This window comes from Gymnoscopelus braueri (genome assembly GCF_963280865.1).
Source record: "Gymnoscopelus braueri genome assembly, chromosome: 18".
NCBI lineage: Eukaryota > Metazoa > Chordata > Actinopteri > Myctophiformes > Myctophidae > Gymnoscopelus > Gymnoscopelus braueri.
Window position 1 is genome coordinate 28,523,779 of NC_137618.1, and position 19,367 is coordinate 28,543,145.

Sequence of the window (19,367 nt, forward strand, 5' to 3'; positions counted from 1 at the left end):
CAGCAGAGTTATGTGACCTAGTTCTGCTCTCGATTTAATGACACCGCTTGTCATTCTATGCAACCACTTTCACTTGACATTAAGATGACTGGACTGGTGTTCTGCTTGCCTTTGTTCTTATCTCTGTGTTATTAACCAGGCTAGTTACAAACTTGATGAAAACCAGTGACAAGCTGCTAAGCTCTGTGGCTCATAATTTGAAACCCCTGAGACACATAATGTCATTGAATGGATTGGTTGAACACCAGGGGCGGAGCTTGCCTTTCTGGCATATGGGTGCAAGCCACTGAAGTCGATAAGTCGTATACCAACCATAGTGATATTACAGTAAATAATCTCAACAAGGCCTATGCCAACAACAAACAGATAACAGAATAATAACGGACAAGACGGTAATACAACAACAGACAGCAACACAACAGACAGGACAGCAACACAACAGACAGGACAGCAACACAACAGATGGGACAGCAACACAACAGACGGGACAGCAACACAACAGACGGGACAGCAACACAACAACAGACAGGACAGCAACACAACAACAGACAGGACAGCAACACAACAACAGACAGGACAGAAACACAACAACAGACAGGACAGGAACACAACAACAGACAGGACAGCAACACAACAACAGACAACATAACACAACAACAAACAGGACAGCACAGCAACACAACAACAGACAGCATAGCAACACAACAACAGATAGGACAGCAACATAACAGAAGATCATCAAATAGAAGTTTAGGCACCACCGTTCTGCCACCCTAGTGTAGGCACGGTAGTGATGAGCGGGCCGACCCGTAACCCGCGGGTCAACTCGTGGCGCGGGTGGTCGAGTCAGGATTTCAGAGGCAATTATACGGGCTGCCGCTCTCACACGCAAAAAAAATAATAATCACATGCTCTATTGCTCTTGTTTTGTCTTTATTCCTAATCCTAATAAGAATAAGAATAATAACAATAAAACAGTTTGAATACACTTGGGGTGTATACTTTTTTTTTTTCTAACCTTCATGATTTTACAGAATTATAGGTACGACCCGCGGGGCTCAACGACCCGCGGGGCGGGTTGAGCCATAGATTTATATATGGGTTCGCGGGTTGGGTTCCGTGGCGGGGCGAGGCGGGTCATGAAAAAACCCGACCTGCACATCACTAATGCACGGGCTGGTTCTAGAGGTAGAGCAGCCTTATGGGAGCCGGAAGGTTCCTTGTTCAATCCCGGGCTCCTCCTAGCATCGTGTCAAAGTGTCCTTGAGCAAGACACTAAATGAACCCCTAACTGCTCCAAATGAGCAGGATGGTGCCTTGCATGGTTTTCTCCACTATCATTGCGTGAATGTGTGTGTGACTGTGAATGTAATGCACATTGCAAAGTGCCTTGGATAAAAAAGTGCACCATTTACCATTCCATTACAACCGAGACATAACATGAAACAGAAACAGCGTTATTCATTATGTTTGAATAGGACGCTGGCTGAGCACATAGACATTAGGAATAAACATTAACAATCCAAGGACAATGAGCAGTCATTGACTTAGAGGAAATGCCATTTAATGAATCAGTGAATGGGCCAAAGGAAGTCACAATCAGTGAGGCTTTATACACTTCCTGTGTTCCTCCCCTTCTGTATATTTTCAGTATTGTTTTTTTTTATCTTGATATTTATGAAATGTAAAAGAACGTGCAATTGCAGAGGAAATAATACAAAATATTATTATAACAGCTCAGTTGGGAGTTAACCCATTGATACCTAGAACGCATCTGTGTCACTTTAGATGTCTTTGGCTATTCAAAAATAGCAGATATACAAGCTCATAGCGCGGCACCGAGTGCCGCGCTACGAGCTTGTAGATCTGCTATTTTTGAAAAATCGTGAAAATTATTTTTTTTATATTTTTTTCCGAAAAATTGTTAGGATTTTGATTTTTTTAGACGCGGCCTCAGGTCTTAATGGGTTAAATGCCAAGAGTATTTAATAGTAGGTCTGCTGAGCGAGGCGAGTTCATTTTAGCCCTACCATTGGCATGGCAGTAAGGATGGTGGCTCTGGTCCTCCAATTTGGTCCCAAACATCATATCTTTAAAACTACTTACTAGATTGTCATGATTCTTTCTGTGCTACATCATGAACCCCAGAGGATGACCTCTATTGATGGTGACCCCATGGCCTTTCCAGTAGCACCGGACCAAATTTACAATCTTACAGGCACATTCTAGGATGAACCATAGTGATTTTGGTGGCCCCATGGCTTTTCCTCTAGCTCAACCAATGATGATGGTAGGAGGGGTTTCATGAGCAGTTACCCCGCCCACAGCACAGTGACCCCCCAGACACATTCTGACAGATGCAGAAGGCAGGAAGGAAGTTCCCCCTCTCTCTCACACACACACACACACACACACACACACACACACACACACACACTGAGAGAGGTCCTTTTAAGGAAAAGGGCCTGCTTTTGCTGAGTACAGCCTAGTCAATACTCATAAATATGCATAAACGCACACACACGCACACACATACTGTACATTAATTATTATTATCCTGTGTTTGATTGTCATTTGGATAGTGTTGATCATTTTTGTCCAAGGGATACATGTTGTCTCTGGACCTGGACCATGATATGAAATGCACCCAATGAGACCCTGCGACTTTCAAATGACTCAGCGTTTTCACTGCTGTCATGTTGACAACCAAACAAAACTGTTGACTTCTCTCTTGACTTGCAACTTTCCCATCATTCATTGTAACTGTCCAGGAATAGGAACAGGATTTCTGGTCACATGTGTCCACCATTTATAGATGTGTGTTACTTGAATTGAACTAAATTAACTTCTCTCTCTCACTTCTCCCATCTCTCTCTCTCTCTCTCTCTCTCTCTCACACACACACACACACACACACACACACTTCTCACTTTCTCTCACATTCCCTCTCTCACACTCAGGCGGAGGCCAGGCTGCAAGCAAAGAGGGCAGCGAGGGCAGAAGCCAGAGAGATCCGCATGAAGGAACTGGAGAGACAACAGAAAGAGGTACAACTCAACGCTTCTTAAACGGCTACAAAAACGATCTATCTATATATCTATCTACTGTATATATCTATCTACTGTATATATCTATCTACTGTATATATCTATCTATAGATATAGATATATCTACATCAATTGAAAAAAGAAAATGTCAACGCTAAACATTTGATGAAGTACAGTATAAATTGGCCCCTATAATGCATCCAACACACTCATACTTAAAGCAGTGATGTGCAGAGCAACTTTAACATACAGTACATTGTGTAAACGTATATGTTTACAATTCACTATTTAGGCATTTAGTTGATGCTCTTCTCCAGAGCAACTTACAAGTGCGAGATCAAATTAAATGCCATGAACCCTAATCAACAAACGAAAATGACCTATGTCCATCTACTGTCGGTAGTCCTGTGAGTGTTGTTTACTGTTTGTTTATCTCTACACACGCAAAAGAAAAACACATTTTTCTGAACCTCGTACATGCAGTAATACATACAAGTTCAGCTGAACTTCAGAGCCCAGGAGTATAGAAATCTTTGATATTCTGCTTCCCGGTTAACATTTGCATAATTAACTTGCCTTTTGTCAGACTAGTGAACTTGCAGTGTTTCACAACATAATAACACAACACAAATTGGTGGATTTTACTTGGGGTCACATTGTGTTGGCTATTAGGAACAAAGGCATTTCCTGTCAACATTACTTCATGTTCTTAAGCTCAAAGGCTTTGATCTCCCTCAGAATGAGTTATGGGTCACTGGTGGCATTTCAGTGGCAGGGAGGAACTGCAGGTGTTTCTTCAGCCAAATGATGCATTATTTCTGAAAAATAGAAAACTATAAAACTGACATTTCAATCATCATCAAAGAGTAAAGGTCCTTACACACCGGGGCACATTTTTCATGCGAATAATACGCTTTAAAAAAAAAACCTTATAAAGTCAATGGAAGCTTACATGGAGCGAAAAAGCGAAGCGAAAAAGCGTCTTTTAATTATTCGGAACGAGTCCGAATTTTGCCTATATTCGCATAATCGCCGGTGTGTAACCGCCTTAAGTAATCAATCCATGGGGCCCTCCATGATGCATTTGTTTGATATGGATTAGATTGAGTCCCCATAGCATTAAGTGTCATCATGGTCAGTATTGACTATAGTATCTGACCCTGACCCAATATCAATAGTGATTTTACCCGTTTCTGGCCTGAAATCAGTAGTGACTGTACTGTGAGTGACCAGGTATCATTCATGGTCAGGTCAGTGGTATATCACAAGGTAAACTGTAACACACACAGCTGCAAGCACACCACTGGCATCAGCACTGCATTCTTATCTAGCCTACAGTGTGTTGAAACAGGTGGTGAGGTGAAAGTGTGTACGTGCGTGTGTGTCAGCCAGCCAGCGTGTGTGTGTGTGTGTGTGTTTGGACTGCTGGTCAGCATCGTTGCTTGTGTTTTCCTGTGCTCTCTGGGTTAACACGTCTGATCTTCTCTGCACCGGGAAGTCCCTTGTGTCCAGACCTCTCTATTCTGGGCTTGCCTTAATCCTGAACATAGAAACACATGTCTGATTCTCACTCTACAAACTAACTAACCTCACAACGCATACAAACTACTGTACTGTGTGATATTAAGAGCTCTTACATTTTCTTTCATTTAGCTGATGTTGTCTCATCCAGATTAACTTGGAACAGGTGCAACTGTAGAATCAATTAAACATTATAAGCTGCTATCATCAAGTAGTAAGGTCAGACCCATAGCGCTCAGACAATGTTTCTGTGATCCTAGAAGATCAGAATAGGATAAAGAGTCGTTAGTCTCCAGTCTACCATATGTATGGATCTATTTTTGGACAGCATGTGAAAATGGTGTACTAGCCAAAATGGACACTATCCTGTAGTGGGACGTACAATGACGTTGCTTTGTCATTGTAGGCTACTGTGTACCTGCAGTGTTTTCATCTACTGGATCTTTAGCTGCTGTAATCAGCCTGTTGGCAAAATAGCAGACTACTCTCTCATTAAGATTAATCAGGATTACCTTCTCTGTGCCACAATTATTTTACAATCAAAACACAGGTGCACACACACACACACACACACACACACACACACACACACACACACACACACACACACACACACACACACACACACACACACACACACACACACACAGTGTCATACTTACTGGATTACTGGATGGTCAGTGTTAATCTGAGTCTGGTCAGGAGTCAGGCCTGTGTGTGTGTGTGTGTGCGAGCGTGTGCATGCGTGCGTGTCTTAACTTCCAAAGTAGCTTAGCAGGCAGCTTTCTCTGGTCAGTTGTGTATCATAGACCAGTGGGGAAGCTCCTGTTCACAACACCAAGCTTCAATGCTGTGTTGATATTATTAACGTATGAATGCATGCCGAAGACAGGATCTGAGACTGTATCATCTGGATGGTAATGGAAGGATGCATGCTGAAGACAGGGTCTGAGAAAATATCATCTTGATGTTAATGTAAGCATGCATGCTGAAGACAGGACCTGAGACAGTATCATCACTGGTGTCACTCACATCTCAAGCTCTGAGGTTGAGAGTCACAGTGTGTCGGGCCGTGGGTGAGACACCTCGTGAGGGCAACAAAGGCTGGACGACAGTTGGCGGGGACGTAGGTGGGGCAGAGCAGCCTTCAATGGGTGCCCGCGAAACCCTCCGCTGAAAAAGGGAGTCTCGGTGAGTTAAGCAGTAGCCTACATGGCAATTGTGAAACCTGTTGAGACTGAGAGATGAACATGCCATGGCTTATCGTTCACTTACTAATTGGTTGACCAGACATAATATGTCTAGCATATTGTCCAATATATTATATTGGACAATATGCTAGTCGAGTACTTAATTCCGTTCTGACTTATAACTGCTTTTTAACTCCTGGTGTTTGAGTGAGTTGGATGAAAAACTGAACAAGGAAGCAATTAAATGCAACGCTTTTTGATGACACCTGCAGACATAAGTCTGCACTCTGAAGGTGTCATATTTACTCAGCTGGAAATTAGATCTATAATGTGGTAAACATAGAAATTCTAATACATAGAATTGACAGGTATTCAGTACAGCATATAAAAGTACTGCTTTAAGCAGCCAATGAAAATCTTTTTAATGACATCCCTCAGCCTCTTTGAAAGTGCTTGAAATTCAGAAGAATAGGTTTTGTTTTTATTCATGCTTTATTCTATCTGACGTGTCCATTTCTCACATGCTTGAAGGTGAGGTCACCTTCATTAAAGATCTGCTAACTGATTCCATAGCTGGCAGGGAAACTTATAGTGAAGATGAGACCGGACTAGAGCTAGACATGACTAATGTAGAACCACTATGTTCTGCTGCGATAAGTGATTCTTAATGTCAGAGCGTGACCTTTCACCTCAATTTGAAGTGTGAATTAAGACACTGGATTTTATGTGGACGAAGAGTCCAAAGTCTAGAACAATAATAGCTGAGATCATCAAAGTTATATTATACACTGTGCATAGAGGTCAGGTCAGAGGAGAGGACATGGATTTTCGCCAGTATTTCAAATAAACCAATCCATTATGTTGAGCCAGCACAAGAGGTAGACCATGGTGTTAAATCTGAATTAGAGGTTTAATTGGCCCTTTGGAATAGTCAGGGCAGCTTGTACGGATGTATTGGGGGTAGTGCTGCACGATTCTTGCTCAAATGTGAATCACGATTTTCCTCCATAAGAATTGAGATCACGATTCTCACACGATTCTCACACAATTCTCTTGTAAATATAAAAATATTAAGCAAAAAAAATCGAGATCGCATAGGTGTCTGAATCGAGATCACGATCTTTTTTCGATTAATCGTGCAGCACTAATTGGGGGTGTAAATATGGGTGAAACATCATTGGCTGGTACAGATATGAGGTTACAGGTCTCCCTCTCATTGGACCATGCATAGAATTCCATTCAACTGAAATTCATGAATCTGAAGAATATAGCTGATCAACCACCAATGAAGGATCGCAGTTTGTATGATAGTTGTGTGTTCATTTACGTTGTGTAGTCCTGGAACAGAGACGAGGTTTAAAGGCTTTAAAAGGCAGTTCTTATCGGCCATGGCTGGGTAAGTGAGATATATATATATATATATATATATATATATATATATATATATATATATATATATATATATATATATATATATATATATATATATATATATATATATATATATATATATATGAGGGAATGTATTCGTTAGTAGACTGACTGTTCTAAGTATCTTGCTAATCAAATTGAGGTCATGGTCAAAATGAGTCATAGTTGCTGTTTTTAGGTTGTCTGGTATGATTCAGGATATGAGGATATTTTCTTGCACATTGCAATGTCCAAGACATGAGCCTTTTAACCACTTGAACCTTAGCATCCATATTTCGGGTGTAACATTCGGCGAAAGTAGCAGATTGGCTATTTTCAACGAAGATTATTTAGTGTAGAGGGCCTATTGTAGAGCCCTTGGGAATCTGGTCAGTTAAGTACAGTATGGGGTTGAAGATACACATTTGTTTTGTCTTTATTGAATAATCATGGACCTGTAAGTTTTGACCAATCAGTTTGCTTAGAATATTGGTCCTCGTTTCCAGTCCTGTGGGCCCCAGAGTCCTAGTGATTGTTATTGTAACTGTATAACTAATTAATTGTCCAAAAAAATGTTATGCTCAACTCACAAAACTTTGATTAATCAGGGTTGCAAATTCTTAAACATCTATAATCAAAAAAGGCCGAGTAGCAGATGTTCTATTTTATCAGCTAATACACCTGGTAGAATCGAATACTGGCATTAGTGTGGGTGTCATTCGTGTGGGTGTCTTTAGTGTCTGTGTCATTAGAGTGGATGCCATGTGTGTGGGTGTTTTTAGTGTGGGTGTGGAGAACCAGCTGAGTTGAGAACTATTGATTGGATGTCCAGTGCTGCAGGTGTTCTTTCTAGACACCGGTGCTGGCATTTGTGGAGAGGTGTGCGAGTTCATGAATAAGTTGATCTGCTAATCATTGACCAGTAAAACCAGACACCAAGCATTACTGAGGCCTTGGTTCAGACGACAGGCTAAATCAAACAGGCTTCAAGGTCCTGTAAACATACTCATCTGTAACAGATAAACCATATCCACTATATCTTGGTCATTTGGTCATTGATCATCTGCTTTGTCCTTTGTTCATTTCATCTGTCAGTTTGTGGCTGTATATGTTGATCATTGTGAGCGTGTATTGATATTTGATGCGACACCACGCAGCAGGTGACAACGAAGCATGTTCAGTATATTCTGAATGAATGAACTACCCTTTTAATTGACCCGAAGATTCATCATGGATTGAAATATAGTTATTTTTGTGGTCGGTAAAGAATGCCTCTGTGTACCGCTCCTTCTAATGTGCATGTTAGTTTATCCTCCACTACAGTAAATGTCTAGAACCGAAGACCCGTTTATCCAACTTCAGGACACAAAAATTGTCCTGAAGGGCAAACTGAACCCAGGTTCATATAAACGGCACAGGAAGACCCAATTATGTTTTTTGGTGTTGTTAGATATATGATTATGCTGCCACTGCCAGATATATAAATATAGACAATACATAATGCAATGCATTAATGTATTGTCTAAATGGCATCTGTGGTGTTTTGCGTTTAGTTTTTCCTTAAAACACTTTTCCCACTATCATCATCGAGTATGACACAATCAAATCAGACATAATTCCAAAGTGGTCCAGAATGATATGGCATACTGTACAATACAGTTGGAAACTTGGCATCAGATACAAAAAACAATAGAATTTGTGTTCAAAGTCTATTAAAGAAAACAAACAAAACAAACCTTTGAGATGTGATATTGCCGAGTTGTGATATGTTCTGACACTTTCCAACAGCCTTTCGACCCTTGTATTAATGATTCTTACGAGAGATTGATGTCTACAGGCAGTGTGTTGTAGTAGCTTCTATATAGTGTACTCGTTCCCAACCAACTCTTTTCACTCTGTTCCTGCTTTAAATGCTTGTGTTTATTTGATATTTGTCTTTTTCCACTGTTTTCATTTAGCCGGTTTATTATATATCTTTTCTGCTTTCATGTCTCTTATTTCTCCCTCATGTCCTGACTCATCTCCTCTCTCCTCATCCCCTCTCTCCTTCCTTGCTGGTGTGTAGATCTTTCAGGTCCAGAAGGTAGGCCTCCTCTCACTCCTTGTCAACCCCCTAGCCTTTCATCATCATTTTAATTTATTTCATTTGTTTAAAATGTCTGTCTGCAGGACTCTTTCTGTTTTCATGTACTCATGTCCTCTTCTCTTCTTGGGTTCAATTAGAAATATTATGGCTTGGAAACCAAAGCGGAGGACAGAGGGGACGACAAGTTCACCAAAATAGAGCAATGGATGGTACAGTTTTCTTGTGCTGAGAAATTGTACAAAATATATGCCTCCTTTATAGCATGTTGTTGATGTAGGCTTTTACACACTGTGCGGTATGCCGTAGAGAGTCAGATAATTCCTGTTAAGGCTTGTTATGACAAAGCCAATTGCAACATAATCAAGGCTGGCTCATAAAAATAATTATCTGTGTGCCAGGGTCTGTTTGCGTTTGAATCTGAATAACCATGTCTTTAGTCTGTTTGTGACTGCATGGGTTTTTATCACATTTACTATGCAGCTATTTTTATTTTATTTGTCCCACAGGATTGTGGGAGGTTGAACCATTTGAGATGCTCAGTGTGTGAATTGCTTTTTGACTAACTATAGCCTTTTGCAGACTTAAGAAGTTTCACATCAAATAAGCATGTACATTGGGGGAAAAAATCGTGGTGCTGCATATTATACAATGCATATATCATGCAGTTTTCCTTGAATATCAGCCGATACAGTAGAACAAATTGAGTATATTTACTTTTTCATGAGTTACGAGTGCATTCCTGGCAAATCCCAAGGGGGGAAAAAAGAGCACAATACATGATTTTTACAGTACAAATATAGTACAAGTACGCAGGGGGACAAATGTTCCACCAACAGTAGAAAGTGGAACTTTTACAATGGCTACATTTGTACTGCTATTACATAAGTGTTGGAGCAGTTAAGATATTGTTTGCATGTAGTGGTTCAGTGGGAGCAGCATTGTGGTTCAGTGGAAGCCGCAGTATCAGGACAAACGCTAATGGTGTTTGTGCAACATGTTTGTCTGTGTGTTGATTGGATTACTGACTAAACTGCACACTGATGGTTCTAACTGCATGGATAGTCTGTGTGTTGAAACAGAGTGTGTACTTTACATCAAAGCTTGATGGTTTGAATCCTAGTCTTGAATTCCTGTTACTTATAAAAGAGCAAAAACATGATTTATATAGGTTGTTTAAAAAAAATCAGAATGTACAAATTAGAAGGTGATATTGTATATCAGTGTATGCTGAGGGCCGTTCCTGATTCTAATTGGAGATAATGTAATCCTTTGGAGAAGTTCTTATCTAGGGCTGCACATTTAAACATGTAACCATCATGTAGTATTTCACCACTTTAATTTCTACTATTAACACATTCCATGCCAGAGTTTAATCTCATAATGTACTCACCAGTGCCAGCGTTTTATTGTTGTTTTTTTGTTTTTATCATGTCGCCTCAGACCTCGCTAAATAAGTTAAAAGTGCGCGTTCATTTGGTTCTAAACACACAGCGGATCCGTGAGAAACGTCCAGCGAAAACAGTTTCCAAATGCGAGCCGCCATCTTGAAGCTACAGCCGATACACGCTAAACAGTGATCAGCGAGGAGAAAAACAACAAACCGAGAAAATCGAGTTTTAAACAGGATCCCAGACAGGAAGCGGATACGATCGAAAAAACCGGAACCCGAATAATTCCGTTTCCGGCCGAAAACCGGAAACGGAAATGGATCAAAAAAAATTCGGAAAGTGCACCTTGGGCGATTAACATGGGAATCGGCGGTTCGCGTAGATCTACGCGACTGGCACGCTGCGGCTATAAATAGGTTCGCGTAGATCTACGCGATTGGCATTCAATGTGTTAATTATCACATAATATTGGCATATGAACAATATGGGATCATTTAATCAGAGCATACTATTTTAATAGGAACATGTTCAAATGTTTTCCCATAACCATTGACATTATCATAATACCACAATATCTAGACAAAATAATGTAATTTCATCCTAAAATTGTGCAGCCCTGTTCAACTCCCATGATCCATCTCTCTCTCCTATTTTCCCACCTCTCTTTGCTTTGCATTTAATCTCTCCATCTCTCTTTTCCCTTCATTCCATCTCTCCATCTCTCCTTCCTTTCTCCAGGAGGAAAGTGAGAGATACTCACGTCCTTCACGGATAACGGTTTGTAAACCCTCCCTCTCTTCCCCCTCTGCTCATTGCATCTTTTTCATCCTTCCAATCCAATCCGACCACATGGGAAATGTAGTTCTGTAGGGGCATCATTAACATAAACACTTTACATATCAGCAATATGGGATAATTACAATTTTAAGTCTTATGCTGTGTTTGAAAAGTATCATGTTCAAATAGGGTTCGCCCAAGAAGGTCTAAACAGTCGTTAGTTATATTGGTTTTCGGTTCTCTATGTTTGAACTTTTCCATCTCTCTTTTCCTTTCATTCCGTCTCTGCATCTCTCCTTCCTTTCATTCCGTCTCTCTACCTCTCCTTCCTTCCTTTCCATCTCTCCATCTCCTTCGTTTCTCCAGGATGAGAGTGATCGGTACTCACGTTCTTCACGGATACAGCCGGTTTGTAAACTCCCCCTCTCTTTTTTTCCTAAATTTAGAGTAGCCAATTATTTGTTTTTACTCCTTTTTGTCCCTATTTAGTCATAACTGCCTATCGGCTCTGTGCATAACTGTAGTCCCATGTTTTCAGAAGGAACCCAAAACACACAACACCTTCACATGTGTTTCCGGAACAGGAAACGGGTATGCCACCTCATGAAAACTGGGACTACAGTTAATGCACAGATGTTATTAATACTCTCCACACATTTCTGTGTTGTCACTGATATGTAACCACCTGGTTCAGGCCATAGCGCCTCCGTCCTGCTCCTTGGTCAAGCTGGTCCCGGTGGATTCAAACCCTACTGAACCCGCCTTCACTTTCCCCTCCACTCCTACTGTGTGTGTGTGAGCGTGACACAAAATTTGTCCCTGGCATAACTCGGACAGCGTCCGACCATTCGGTCTCAAACTTGGTGTGTATGTGTGTCAGGAGATTGTATGCATTGAATTCCCTGATTGGACAACCAAAACCGTCGGCTTCACGGATTGGCGGAGCATAACGTTTGTGCCGCTAAGCCATTATAAGTCCCTGAGTCTGACTGGCTAACCCAACCTGCCGGCTTAACTGATTGACATGTTCATGCCAAAGCATGCTGTGTTTGTTCAGATGTTCTCTAAACCATTGAGAATTATCATAGTACTATCATAGCTAATTATTTAATGCTCTAATTGTGTGGCCAACTCCCATCATCCATCTCTCTGTTTGAACTTTCCCATCTCTCTTTTCCTTTCATTCCATTTCTCCATCCTTTCTCCAGGAGGACAGTGAGAGATACTCACGTTCTTCACGGATACAGCCGGTTTGTAAACCTTTCCTATCTTTCCCCTCTGCCCATACTGTTGTATCTTTCATCCTCTATCCCAGTGTATATCAACCTTTTTTGTGCCAAGGCACACCTGGCATAGCCAAAAGATCCCAGGGCACACCTAGATATACGGTATATATATATATATAATTATATGTATATATATATATACACACACACACACTAGGGGTGTGCCGATACACTAATTTCATGAAACGATACGATACGATATATTGGGCACACAACTTCGATACGATACGCACTTTTTTATTATGAAAATATATGGGGGAGAAAAAAAGCAAATGCAAGCAAATATTTCTGTTTTTGCATTATTCAGACATGCAAACTTGTAGCTTTTCAGCTTCCACTAGCCGTTTTGAATCCAAATAGGGCAATAGTGTGACACCTGACCCGAAAAAAACAAGCATGTTGTCACCCTTTTCACCTCGGGGCTGTTTTTTTTTTTTTCTTTTTTTCTTTTCAAAATTATATTTTTTCAAACCTTCTGCAAACGGCGCGGCACACCTCAGCAGTAGCCCCGGCCCAAAATTGGGACGTTTGCCAGGGTTGATAAACACTGCTCTATCCAACCACATGGGAAATGTAGTTGTGTTTGGGCATTATCTATACTGACATAAAGGCTAGGGATATTGGCATATCACCAAAATGGAATAATTAGATTTTCATGTCAAAGCATGCTGTGTTTGAAAGGGATCATGTTCAAATGTTCCCCAAAAACATTTAGATCATAATACCGCAATATCTAAAATAAAAATAAAATAAAATGATGTAATTTTATCCTGCAATCATGCCGCCCTGTTCAACTCCCACCATCCATCTTTGTTTAACTTTCCAATCTGTCTATTTCTTTCATTCCATCTCTTCATCTCTCCTTCCTTTCTCTCCATCTCCTTCCTTTCATTCCATCTCTCAATCTCTTCTAACTTTCTCCAGGAGGACAGTGAGAGATACTCACGTTCTTCACGGATACAGCCGGTTTGTAAACCCTTCCTCTCTTTCCCCTCTGCCCATACTGTTGCATCTTTCATCCTTTTGTTCTGTAGGGGAATCAGTAACATAAAAGACTAGGGATATTGGCATATCACCTAAATGGAATAATTACATTTTCATGTCAAAGCATGCTGTGTTTGAAAAGGATCATGTTCAAATGTTCCCCAAAACCATTTAGATCATAATACCACAATATTTGGACAAATACAATAATGTAATTTTATCCTGCAATCATGCAGTCCTGTTCAAATCCCATCGTCCATCTCTGTTTGAACTTTCCAATCTCTCTTTTCCTTTCATTCCATCTCTTCATCTCTCCTTCCTTTCTCTCCGTCTCTCCTTTCTTTCATTCCATCTCTCAATCTCTTCTAACTTTCTCCAGGAGGACAGTGAGAGATACTCACGTTCTTCACGGATACAGCCGGTTTGTAAACCCTTCCTCTCTTTCCCCTCTGCCCATACTGTTGCATCTTTCATCCTTTTGTTCTGTAGGGGAATCGGTAACATAAAAGACTAGGGATATTGGCATATCACCAAAATTGAATAATACAATTTTCATGTCAAAGCATGCTGTGTTTGAAAAGGATCATGTTCAAATGTCCCCCAAAACTATTTAGATCATAATACCACAATATCTGGACATATAAAATAATGTAATTTTATCCTGCAATCATGCAGCCCTGTTCAACTCCCATCATCCATCTCTGTTAAAACTTTCCAATCTCTCTTTTCCTTTCATTCCATCTCTCCATCTCCTCCTTCCTTTCTTTCCATCTATCCTTCCTTTCCATCTCTCCATCTCTCCTTCCTTTCTCCAGGAGGACAATGAGAGATACTCACGTTCTTCACGGATACAGCCGGTTTGTTAAGCCTCCCTCTCTTTCCCCTCTGCTCATACTGTTGCATCTGTCATCCTTACTCCGACCACATGGGCAATGTAGTTTTGTAGGGGCATCAGTAACATGAAGACTGCAATGGGAAAAATCAGTTATAAAATCCCACAAACTCACAATGTGTCACAAGCTTGTACACCTGCTATTTTTGGCAGGGGACACCATCTTATGACTAAGTATAATTCAGGATTAACAATGGCTCTGAACAAGACGCTGGACATTAAACTGCATTTCACTCCAGAAGGTTATAATCTGTTATTCGCAATCTGATTAGTGTTACGATTCGCAACCGATCAACCAATCATCCATTTGTTACCATTGTCAAACCCTGACCTTCCACCTCCATCTCTCTCTCACAGATCTCGGACGATGATGAACGGATGTCTGTGGGCAGTCGAAGCAGCGTGATGGTCAGTATGTACATTGTCTGTCTGTGTGTGTGTGCGTCCGTGCGTCCGCTGTCCGCCCGTCCAGCCATCCATCCATCCATCCAGGCTTTCAAATTCTACACAACTCCTGCTGAGGCTTATGATGAAATCCAAGATTGTTCTAAAACAGATAATGGACAGATAATACACTTTTTGTTGGAAGTTCAATGGAACACGGTTACTGCTCTAGTACTGATGGCACGGTAATAAGAATCCAATCAACACACAGTACACCAGAGAGGTAGTTCATGCTAAATTATCTGTATGGGATCAATTCCACAGTGGAATTGAATGTAGATCATTCATTGCAGAACTAAATATCAAATTAACTTACAAGTTTAGAGATAGATTCATTATTTTTAGAATGAGATGAAAGTTGAATCTATCACATAATGTGGTGCTACCAGTGTGTACTGTAGTTGTGCACACTGGTACTTAGGTTCTACTGATAAATATGTATTCCTTCTTTGGGAGTTCTATCTCTATCCCATTCCTGGCTGGAATCAATAAAGGTTTGATTTCTTATCTTTTTGCACAGTCGGATCTTGATGGAATAGGGGTCTGTGGTGGAGGGGTAAGGGTTGTGTGTCTCTTTTGCATGACAAAGTAGATTGAATTAATGGTAAAACTAACAGTTAATCTCTCTCTTTTGCAAAGTTTTACTCTGTGAAGTTTTGTCACTGACCTTTGTTACAGTTGTTATGGATGAACAACACATCATTAGATTGATGCAGATGATGATGTTGACGAAGTAGTGGTTTAGATTCTGAGCACCCTTGATGGCCTGCTAGAACGCTCTTTCCTCCCACTAACACTGTCTCCTTCTCAGCTTTCCTACCGCCTGTCTCTCCTACACCGTCACCTTCTAAACTGTCCTACCATCTGTAGCTACTACACTGTCTCTTTCTCAGTTTGCCTACCATCTGTTTTTCCTACACTGTCTCCTTCTCAGCTTTCCTACTGTCTGTATCTCTTATTTAAAAGTGAAGTTGCTTTTTGACAGGTCAAGTCATTGAAAAATCTAAAATTCAGAGCATTGAAAGGAGACAATTCTACAGTATATTGAGTCAGTTACCTAGTTCAGTTAATTAAGGAACATTAAGTTCCATTTGCTAGAGATTGTGTTATTTCCTTTGGCGTGACCACCAGACGTGATCGCTTCAAAAGCATTTAAGCCATGTTTGTGCACACACACACACACACACACACACACACACACACACACACACACACACACACACACACACACACACACAGAGCTCCATTTTAGGCTCAGATCTCAAATATGGGGTCATATTTCTTCTATGATAAGATCAATTTAGAACATCCTATGGGCATCAGAGGTGATGTGTCTCACTCAGTCCATAGTGGGTGAATCAAGTTGTTTGGTCTTGTAGACTGAAACTGTTGTGTTTGCATGTGTATTAGATTGAATTTGTCTGGATTAGTGAAGGATTGTGGCGTGTGTGTGCGTGCACGTGGCGTATGCGTGCATGTGTGCGTCTGAGTGGGCGTGTGTGTGTGCATACTATACACTACAGTATGTCTCTATTCTTGAGCTTTAATATGACTTAATGAGTGCATGTTGGTGTTAATGAGATGCATGGAGTGATCAATAGCTGGTACAGTGAAACCAGTAATAATGAGTTGTTTAGCTTTCGTTTAACAGAGTAAGACGTTAGCATACAGTACAGTCTGTCGATGAACGGCTAAGCATGCTGGGTATAATGTGGTGCTGTCACCAGTTCACCACTGGACTGGGTCAAAAACCACCGAATGCACTGTTACTCCCTTTCATTACCTCCTTTCCCCCTTAGAGCTCAGCCTCTCACTCACATAAGAAGTCCAAGAAGAAGAAGAAATCCAAACATAAAGACAGAGACGTATGTAAAACTTCACGCTAGAAGTGACGTCAGTGAACAGCCAATGAGAACGTTCATCACTCATGACCTCTTGACCTTTGCTCTCTGTTCACAGAGTAATGGCTATGATGATGAGTCCAGTGTGATGTCCAGTCGGGTTAGTACAGTTAATACAGTCTGTACACAGTACAGTTAATAGTTAGTTAGAAGTTAGTGTAGTAGTTGTAGATGGTGGTTGAACTGGCCCATGTGGTCTGTTCTAAATGGCAGCTGTGGATATATTGACAGCATCAAACAATGTGAAGAATGTCACTCATATTTACACTAACCTGAACTCACTAAATAGTCTAATAGTAATTTGAAGAATCAGCAGGCTTTGTTTATGAAAAATGTACTTGAAGCCACAACTTTAAAAAAAGTTTTATATCCGCTGTCTTCCCTCTCCCGATGGAGAGAGTTAATGATGTCTGAACTAAATGAAGATGGCAGCACATCTACAGTGTGCAATCTGATCCTCCGTCTGCTTCTTTTTTTAAAGTTTTTTAACAGTACAGGTTTTACAATAAAAGGTTCTGCTAAAAGGATTACACAAAAAGCCCCAGGGGCTTGTTTCCATTGTGGTCCATTGTACTCAATTCATCAGTATAAGATGTGCCTGTTATATTGCATTAACATACTCTACCATACAGATCGGTTAAAATTAAGTTTTAGTCATATAAAATAAGTTTACGGCTGTAGCTTTAATTAATTCAGGTAACTTCCCACTGAATTCAGATAGTACAATGTAGTGTTTTGTAATGAAAGTCTTTAACTGCTAGAGAGTTTGCACTGTGTGATTTCTTATCAGAGAACGTTGTGTTTGGAGTTTATCCAGTTCCTCATATTATGTCCTGTTGTGTTGTTCTGTCAGAGTTCCAGACTAAGTGATGAGAGCAGAGCATCTCGCTCCTCCAAGTTAGACTTGACGGTGGGTTCCAGTCCAACTACAACTGAGGGATATGATCTAAGCTTAATTTATGCTGTTGTACGACAGTGTTGTTTGCTAATTTGTTCTTTTTGGCAAGTGACTCCATCGAACGATGCAGTATAAATTATGCTTCACAGGTCGGCATATCACACTATTCATGAACCAGATGTCAGTATTTTGTATGGTGTGATACTGGCATGTTTTCTCTACATTTTCTTAATGATCCAATTCATCATTATTTTGAAGCTCAAGTGGGTGGTTACGGTGTTTTTTTGTTTATGTTTGATGAGCTTCTGGTGGTCCCTGATGTTTGATGTGTTTCTGGCCTGGTGGTCTCTGACGTTTGATGTGTGTCTGGTGGTCTCTCTTCTCTAAACCTCCAGAGCTCCAGATTGATTGATGACACCAGGGCGTCGCGTTCTTCGAGGCTAGACCTACAACCAGTGTGTACTACTGTTCAGTAAACCGCTGGTGTTATGCTAACAGTCTGCTGTGCTAACTCCTAACACAGTGTGTGTTGCAGTTTGTGTGTGGTTTTAACTTCTGACACAATGTGTGTTGTTTTTGAGCTACACTAGATCTGTCACTGTATAACTTCATGTCCGTCAATGAAAGGATGTGTTGGTGAGTTTTGAACTCACCTGCTCACTTTTGAGCAATAAAGAGTCAGATTGGAGAGAAGTGGTGACTCTGTCACACACAGGTCTGTTCATACCATGTCATGACATGTGTTCAAATCCTCCGCATGTACTACACAGCGCATGCTGTCCACCCCTCTGTCTTCTGTCATTCTTCACTGTCCTGTCCAATGCATTCAATTTACCTTCTAAGAAGAATTGGAGTGCATCCAGAGTTTGGTGATGTTTGAATAAGGAAGAGGCATGCAGTGGTGCAGCATTCCATCTTGCTGCATCTGTGTCAGTGGGATTAATTACACTGTAGTGTCATGTACTGTACTGTACGTAGGATTGTACATTGATCTTGCTTTTGTGCGCACCACTGAGAGTGTGAGTGCATGTTCTGTTTCACAGATTTATCTGTACTTGATATTGACAATAATCATATAATATGAAAATTATAGTTATTATTTGTAATTGTATTAATAGGGAACTGGTTGGTGAAACGCTGTGTGACATTTGACATTCATTGGCTGTTTCTCGGCTTCCTGTTGCATGTATTCACTCCTACCTTCTCATTTCCTGTTACACGTTCATCTTCTCCTTCTCTTTTCTTCTCTTCTTGTTCATTCCCTCAGGCATCTTATAAATCCTCTGACCTGTACAGTCCCAATGGACTGTCCTCCTCCAGACAGAGCTTAACGTACAACGGCTATCAGGTCAGTACAGACTGACAGTTATGCAGGCAGATAGACTCACACCACAGGCTGACACACAGAGAAGACACAGAATGACAGGCACACACACACACACACACATACACGGCTGCTTTTTCCAGGTCCATTCTTACGTTCTCTCCTCGTGGTGGTTTCAGTTCTCCGGCCTCCTCAGTCACATCACCTACCAGCGCCAGC

At 40.8% G+C, this 19,367-nt stretch overlaps 1 protein-coding gene across 19 annotated transcripts in view; it reads left to right on the forward strand.

Moving 5' to 3' along the window:
- LOC308073892 (leucine-rich repeat flightless-interacting protein 2-like) overlaps nucleotides 1-19,367 on the forward strand; it is a 52,320-nt gene that overhangs the window by 12,030 nt on the left and 20,923 nt on the right. For 6 of the 19 annotated variants that reach the window (XR_013932052.1, XM_080413148.1, XM_080413149.1 and 3 more), the window contains exons 2-17: nucleotides 2,961-3,047; nucleotides 9,234-9,251; nucleotides 9,392-9,463; nucleotides 11,381-11,419; nucleotides 11,786-11,827; nucleotides 12,628-12,669; nucleotides 13,630-13,671; nucleotides 14,069-14,110; nucleotides 14,505-14,546; nucleotides 14,939-14,989; nucleotides 15,546-15,581; nucleotides 16,825-16,890; nucleotides 16,985-17,026; nucleotides 17,780-17,836; nucleotides 18,220-18,279; nucleotides 19,092-19,172. Coding sequence is in view for 18 of the 19 variants with exons in the window: in XM_080413148.1 (XP_080269274.1) it covers nucleotides 2,961-3,047; nucleotides 9,234-9,251; nucleotides 9,392-9,463; nucleotides 11,381-11,419; nucleotides 11,786-11,827; nucleotides 12,628-12,669; nucleotides 13,630-13,671; nucleotides 14,069-14,110; nucleotides 14,505-14,546; nucleotides 14,939-14,989; nucleotides 15,546-15,581; nucleotides 16,825-16,890; nucleotides 16,985-17,026; nucleotides 17,780-17,836; nucleotides 18,220-18,279; nucleotides 19,092-19,172 (819 nt within the window). In the remaining variant the exon portion in view is untranslated. Of the gene's footprint in view, nucleotides 1-2,960; nucleotides 3,048-9,233; nucleotides 9,252-9,391; nucleotides 9,464-11,380; nucleotides 11,420-11,785; nucleotides 11,828-12,627; nucleotides 12,670-13,629; nucleotides 13,672-13,847; nucleotides 14,019-14,068; nucleotides 14,111-14,504; nucleotides 14,547-14,938; nucleotides 14,990-15,545; nucleotides 15,582-16,824; nucleotides 16,891-16,984; nucleotides 17,027-17,779; nucleotides 17,837-18,219; nucleotides 18,280-19,091; nucleotides 19,173-19,367 lie in introns of those variants that run through there. The other 13 variants (XM_080413150.1, XM_080413152.1, XM_080413153.1 and 10 more) reach the window with 13 other exon arrangements.